Here is a 7314-nt window from a genome sequence, read left to right on the forward strand (position 1 = left end):
TCAATAATTTTTCAAATCAATCGGAAGCATCCGTCCTATAAAACCATACCAATCCCGTGCACCCTCTCATCACCTAGAAAAATGAAGTGATACTGTAGAGACACTATAGTACATGCAGCCACCGATGCAAAAAAAAATCTCACATAAGTACAACTTGATTAGCAGACAATACAAAATCACACCACAAAAGTCCCATCAAAACACCGCATTATATGAATAAAAAATAAAACACACTCCATCATCTTCCCCACTAACCAAACCAAATATTCTCTCTATTCCAAAATATAAGGTATATTACTTTATTGAAAAGTCAAATTCTTTTGACCAAGTTCAGAGAGAAAAAAAATTAACGACATCCACAATACTAAATAAATAAAATATGAAAATTCATTTCATGATGAATCTAAAAATCCGATTTGATATTATGGATATTGATATATTTCTACACATATGTGGTCAAACTTACAGAGGTTTGACTTTTCAAAATCTAATACACCTTATGTTTTGAAATAGATGGAGTAATAAAATTATGAAAAATCTAACAACATCAACGGCGCAGCAAAGCACGCACAACCCTCCTGCTTCTTAGCATGTCTTTTGGGGCATACATTAGTCGTGTTTGCTCAGCGTACTCATACAAGAAAGGAGCCAGTACTACACTGTATCTGAATTTAGTCATGAGCATCCTAGTAAAATTACATTTCATCAAGTCACAGAAGAAGTACAAAAATTCCTTCTATTGTTGGTGGAAATAAAAAATTTCCTCTTTTTTTGTGGGAAATACAAAATTTCCTTGCAAGAAGTTAAAATGGAAAAAGAAAAAACAGCGAGTGAATACTTACCATCATCGAATCCAAAGCATGGTATCAAGTCATCATCATCATCAAAAGGTGATAGTGTTCGCACAATAATAAAAATGGCTTGCTCATATGGATTTGGGGTGCGACTAATGGCACTGGATTGGCGGCGGTGCCGGCAGGGGGCAGAGAAACCCTAGACGGTTGGGAGTCTTTCTTTCTAGGAAAGAAAGGAAACGTGGAATCACTCCTCTCAATGCGTCGTGGGGCAGTGGGCGGAGTGACGCGCGAGGATGACCACAACCAAGAGCACAACTAGCAGGGCGCTGTTTTAGTTTGGGTTCACCGAATCGGACAGCGAATCCGAACTGATCGAAACAACCTAGTCTCAGAAATGCCCGCACAGAGTATTTCAACTCGCTGCACTGACTATGTGTCAATAGTAGTCTTTCGTGAATTGACAACCCTAGTTCTGCAACCCATATTTTTTGGATCCGTATATCTAGCGAACGTCAGATTTTTAGGCATGGCAAAACAAACGTTTTTCATGGCAACTTGTGTTGGCCAGGATGGTAAGTTTAGTTGGCGAGCATAGCAAATCCGGCTCAGTTCATTTTTTGTCAGAAAATTGCCATGCTTCAAACTAAATTTGCCGTCCTGACGCTAATATAATTTGCCATGAAAAATGTTCAATTTGCCATGTCCAAAAATTTGACTTCAGACCTTTAGCATTTTCATAATTTTTCCGCTCTAGCTAAAACATTTTCATTTGATTGATTACTAGTCCATTCGTCTCCCATGATTTTTCATAAGAAACAACAGCTACATGGCAAGTACCTATGCAAGCGGAACCCGCGAAAGCTCGAATGTGAGCATGCTGAAAGTCAACCTTATGTTAATGCCGAGGGAGGGATTACACTGGTTGACTTTGTGCAAACACACGAAAATGCTTCGCGGGTTGCCCGCTTTGCATCCTTAATGGTGGAAGTATCAGGTCCGTGATATGAAGATAAGAGTCATGCAGATCATACTGTAACACAGTTGCTGGTATTCCATTCAGGTTTTACCAGAAAAAACACAGTTAACTACCACTGCAACTTTGTACATGATGACAGTAATAAACGGTGCAATCAACAGGTCACTGGAAGTCTGAAATACAGTTGGTTCTGGACATATAAAGTACAGTTCTATTCATATATATCTGTCTTTTCAACCTTTTTTTGAACGGATTGTCTTTCCAACCTCTTGCTCCTGAATTACTCATACCAAATTGGATGGAACGGCAGATCCTCCGCTTCAGAAGGCCGCACCCTCTTTACGAGAAGAGCCTCATGCGTGATCGGGACACGGCACACGGGGCAAGTCGATAGTGTCGGACCGCATTCCCTGCATGTCTTCGTACAGCAAAAAGAAGGCAAAAGGAGGTTAGATCAGGCACTAATCCGAGAAAAGGGCTACTACTTCATTGTATCTGGATTTAGCCGTGTTTGTTCATAGTATAGTCGGGTTTTCATTGCAAGTTCACAAGTCGAGTTTGTCCGGCGCTAGACTTACCAGATGACCGCACTGGAAAGCCATGTCCCTCGGATTCCTTAAGCAGATGGGGCATACCTACAAGTTTTACAAAAACAGAGTTTAATAAGAGGCCATGACTGTAAAAAAAATGAATATGGTGCAGACTTACTACTAGCCTGAAGGTACCAACCTGTTCAACTGAAGCGTCATTGCCAACGTCGGTTGGCAGGAAGGTTGCGGCTGGAGCATAGGTAGCTGCAACAGCATCGTCACGTTCAAGGACTTCAATTGGTGGCGGAAGGATCATCCAAGGATCAGCCATTTCTTCGTGCCACCTGAGAGATTAGTTTAGGATAAGACAATAAGTACAACGCCGGCAAATGAGAATATGACAAGGATGCCAAGGATGACTAATGCAGGGACTCCAAGAATGAAGAAGAGCGAGTACTCTGGGGGGTAGAGGCCTTGGGCCGCTTTGTATTGAGTGGGTATTTCCATCAGAGCTGCAAAGGCAAATGCAGCCTCCTTCTTCGCCATATCCTTGCTTGTTGACATGATGTCAGTAAAGTTCACAAACTGCAGTAGTTTATCAACAAGGTTATAACTGCATCAATAGATATATGAATGCAACACAAATCTGAAATTCTTCTAATCAGAGAAGGCAACAGCACAAAGTAAATTGATCTCAACATAGTTTGTTATTTTATTTCTTATTGGAATCATCAGCCTTCCCACATCATTAAGTCCAAGAAACACAGCTAGAATCATTAGCATTGAAGGTAGCACTGTTTTTAGTGTGGGCACAACAAAAAATTTGGAACTGAAGCAACGTAATAGCATTGTTAAATCACCTGGAAATTGTAAAAAGCCCTGGCAGGAATACATTCATCAGCAGGCTGCATTTCCTTCCATGGTCCATCGCCCACTCCCACCATCACAATTGAAAGAGGATAGAAGCTAGCAAACAAAAAGGCTTTAGTTAGTAATACAACAACACCAAGTCGAATAACAATAGATGAACTGCATTTACCTAGCATCAATAAGTGCTTGTATAGTTGCCTCTTCTTGTGGACTTACGATGCTGTAAGACTTTGAGGTGGCTACCTGCAACTTTTGCTCAAGTGAGACTCACGCTAAAGGGATGAAGTTCCATTGAAGAATTTACTGCTAGAATGAACACATTACCTGTCCATCAGCTATGATGACGAGGACATGATGTTGGTAGTTACTGTTTTCAACAACTGAAATCGCCGCGTAGATAAGAGGTGCAAAGGAAGTTGGTCCTACAGTCACCAGCTCAACCAAATTATGGATGAAACAAAAGATTTAAGTATTGCTAGTGAAGTATTCAGCTGCCCCTAGACAGAGACGGCGTCATAGATACAAAATTATTCAGTCAACACACAATACATGAGTTATACTGCAAATACCTTTGTCTTTGTCAAAATAATGTGTGTAATCATGATGCAACGATCGCAAGGATATAAACCTTATCAACAAGTGATGTCAGAAACTTAAAAGATGCACTAAATAGAACTATTTGCTGTGTGCTATCCTAGGGTAATCTGGGAACATTATCAAATAAGTTCTTTTTCTCAAATAAGCACCAAAGTGCGCGTTATTTTGTATTAGGAGGAGGTATCAAGATGACGCGACCTGTACAGGCGACCAACTGAAAACAAAGCAAGGCAAAGCCAACAAAATTAAACAAAGGGAGGCCTGGAGTAAATGAAACAAAAAACAGAAAACTGTACGGCTAGGTATCCATCAATGCAGGGAGGGGTCAGGAGGTCTGGCGTGCACGCCATCAAATAAGTTGAAGCAAGGAAACAGAGCACAGCACTATATGGCTACCTAAAAACATAACTTGTCCTAAAAACAGTTCATCGATTAGAAAAAGATTGTCTCCACTGTCAAAGTTACTGAGACAGATAAAACTCAGATTTGTTATGGTTTTACAATCCCAGAATCTCTACTGAAGAAAAAAAGGGGAATAAGCCTTCATTACCTGAAAGGTCCAAATATGGAATCATTTGTTTGTATCTGTCAAGAACCTCCTCAAAACCACAACAAGGACGGTAATCTTCGTAAAAGCTGAAGACGGAATGATCACATGTAGAAACTACAGGTTTGAATTACATTCCATCAAGTCACAGAAGAAGTACAAAATTTCCTTGAAAGAAAGTTAAAATAGAAAAGGAAAAAACAGTGAGCGAATACTTACCATCACCAAATCCAAAGCATGGTATCAAGTTATCATCATCAAAAGGTGATAGTGTTCGCCCAATAATAGAAATGGCTTGCTCATATGGATTTGGGGTGCGACTAATGGCATGCAGAGATTCTCCTCCGAAGGAATGCTGACCTACAGAAATCCAGCAGGATACTTATTCAGTTAAACGACAGGGACCCTGTTGGGTAAAACGGCAGATCTGACGGTGACAGTGATACAGAAGTAACATTACCTGACCAATCGTTGCTTTTGGTGAAGTCAATGCCAAAAATCAGATTTGATGATTCAAGCCCAGCTTCTCTCAGTGCAGTAATGACCTTCATATATCGAAATTAGTACCAAATAACACTGTGGTAGTCTAGAGAAGGCAAGCGCACGACAACATGATGTGGATGCGATTTATGTACTTATAATTTCAAAATGGAGATAAAGTAGCTGAAAATATTTTAAACAGAAAGTAAATGTGTGGCTCGGAGAAACAGTTTACGTTATGCAGATTTGGCCATGTAGCATACAGGTTAAAACATTTTATACCCTGCCAGGATATGACATTTCGCAACGTTTATCAAGAAGACCGCGCCGAAGATTGAATAATAGAGACACATAATTTGAGCAACACGCTGAGGTTTTAACCAAGCAAACACTGGAATGAGCTGGGTGACCGCCTCTGGTCTGACTTTTCGCTGAAGTAACTTATGCTCAACGAACAGCGGTAGGATTCAGAGCAAAGAGTGTACACATAAGTAGCAGAGGAATGTAGCTACACTTGATAGGCATGAGGAAACAGAGAGTGACCATACTGGGACAATGTCTGCTTGTGACTCACCTCATCCACCGTGCTGTAATTGTACATGGGCTCCCCTTCCTCGGAGCTCCCGGAGGGAACTTCCTCGGAACTCCAGGAAGGAACGTCGTCAGAACTCCCGGAGGGAACGTCCTCGGAACTCCCGGAAGGAACGTCCTCGGAGCTCCCGGAGGGAACGTCCTCATCATCAGTATTTTCGTCCCACGATGTCGGCGGCGATCTGCAGAACCACACGAATTCCGAGTGAGCGCCAGCAACCGTGGACCAACGCACTATGCAGAAAAATAAAAATGCTTGGGAAAAATGATTTCTCTTAGTTTCCGAGAAATTTACCGGGTGTCCTCCTCGTCATCAGTCTCCTCCTCTTCGCCCCACGTTATCGGCCACGACCTGCAGAACCACAGGAATTTCGCCTGGGCGTCAGCGACCCTGGATGAACCCACTATGCAAAAAAAAAAATGTTGGGAAAAACGATTTCTCGCAGCTTCCGAGAAATTTACCGGGTGGCATGCTCGTCATGAGCCTCTTCCTCTTCATCTTCCTCTTCGCCCCAGCCCCACATTCCGGGCGACGATCTGAATAACCACACAGGAATTTCGCCTGAGCGTCAGCGACCCTGGATCAACGCGCTATGCAAGAAATAAAAATGTTTTGGAAAAATGATTTCTCTCAGTTTCCGGGAAATTTACTTGGTGTCATGAGCCTTTTCCTGTTTGCCCCAGCCCCACATTGTCGGCGGCGATCTGCAGAAGCACAAGATGAATTTCGCGTAAGCGTCGGCGACCCTGGATCAACGCAGCACGCATGCAGAAAATAAAAATGGCTGGGAGAGATGATTTTTATAGACTTGCGAGAGATTTAGTGGGCGGCAGCGCGCCCTAGCACGCCGGAAAACGCGTGGCGTGAGGTAAACAAGGACGGCGACCGGGGCGGTGTGGGATCCAGATCCCTCCCAATAGATAAAATACAGTGATAAAATAAGACCGAACACGAACAGAGCATGAACAGAACTAGTACTAGTAACGAGTAAGCGTCAGATGAGGGACAGCGGGCACAGCATCGATGAATCAATCAATCGGCGCTCGCTGCCGTCAGGCCAGATCGGGCGGAACCCCCGATCGCGCCCACCACGACCAGAGCGGGGACCGATTCCCCGCTGCCGCCGGCGAAGGGCCGAGGAGGGACGGGGAGCGGCGGCGTGCGTGCGTACGTACCGCTGCGGCGCCGAGGGCCGGGCCGCGACGGCGACGGCGAGCGGGGAAGGAAGGAAGAGACGCCGCCGCGCGGAGGCGGAGGGAGACCCCGGCCTTGGGCTGCTGCTGCTTGATTGATTGCTGGAGACGCCAAACGAGCGGCAGTTTCCCGTGGGTGCGGGCGGGCGGGCGGCTATTTCGACCAGCGTTGCGCAGCCAGCACAGCGCGCGGTGGCAGCCTGGCAGCGGCGGCGACCTTCACTTCTTTCCTTTTTCTTTTATTATTTACTCGTTTTGTTTTATCGGTGGTCCGGAAATTCCTTCTCAAGTCTCGGTCACGTCAACGTCTCCGGTGAGACGCGGAAAAAAAAAAGTCAACGTCTCTCCGTCACTTTTTAGAATGAGAGCATTCTTTTTTCTAAATACTTTACTTGCGCCTACTATATATGAGAAAAGTTTATAGCCGGCAAGCAGTCCGGCGAGTGTTCGGCCAGACGGACGCGCGCACGCGAATCTCTACCGCTTGCCGCTCAGCCGTCTTCTCTCCCACACCATCGCCTTCTACCCCTGAGCACGCGCTGAAGACGACACACCTGGGCTGCTGTGACGCGGGCGGCATTTTTTTAGTCATCTTTGTGGTGGCCTTGACGCACTCGAGATATCGACGCAACGGTCACCATGGATGTGCCCATACAAAAGCCTCACCTCTTTTATTGAGAAATTATGAATTGGTATAATGGCTCTTTCTTACATTACAACTTACAATACAAG

General features: G+C 44.3%; 1 protein-coding gene across 2 annotated transcripts; it reads right to left on the minus strand.

Moving 5' to 3' along the window:
- Positions 1-1801: 1801 nt before the first annotated feature.
- LOC109763169 (E3 ubiquitin-protein ligase RGLG3) lies at positions 1802-6819 on the minus strand. 2 transcript variants are annotated; one of them, XM_020322024.4, is made up of 15 exons: positions 6565-6819; positions 6040-6093; positions 5851-5925; positions 5684-5740; positions 5372-5570; positions 4778-4862; positions 4537-4677; positions 4321-4434; positions 3498-3595; positions 3343-3416; positions 3164-3269; positions 2761-2888; positions 2503-2647; positions 2352-2408; positions 1802-2191 (listed from the first exon to the last, which is right to left on the minus strand). In XM_020322024.4, exons 2-15 carry the CDS (start codon positions 6078-6080, stop codon positions 2054-2056), a joined length of 1458 nt encoding a protein of 485 aa, XP_020177613.3. In that variant the 5' UTR covers positions 6081-6093; positions 6565-6819; the 3' UTR covers positions 1802-2053. The 2 variants fall into 2 exon arrangements, with proteins under 2 accessions (XP_020177613.3, XP_045089877.1); XM_045233942.1 differs by lacking the exon at positions 6565-6819 and adding an exon at positions 6368-6386.
- Between the last annotated feature and the right edge of the window lie 495 nt (positions 6820-7314).

This window comes from Aegilops tauschii, chromosome 3 (genome assembly GCF_002575655.3).
Source record: "Aegilops tauschii subsp. strangulata cultivar AL8/78 chromosome 3, Aet v6.0, whole genome shotgun sequence".
NCBI classification, from domain to species: domain Eukaryota; kingdom Viridiplantae; phylum Streptophyta; class Magnoliopsida; order Poales; family Poaceae; genus Aegilops; species Aegilops tauschii.

Coding starts and splice junctions, on each gene's coding strand:
- LOC109763169 (XM_020322024.4), bottom strand. CDS start 6,080: ATGTGGGGCTGGGGCAAACAGGAAAAGGCTCATGACACCAA. Junction 4,435..4,536: donor ATGCTTTGGATTTGGTGATG/GTAAGTATTCGC, acceptor TCAAACCTGTAG/TTTCTACATGTGATCATTCC. Junction 3,417..3,497: donor TCATCATAGCTGATGGACAG/GTAATGTGTTCA, acceptor CAAAAGTTGCAG/GTAGCCACCTCAAAGTCTTA.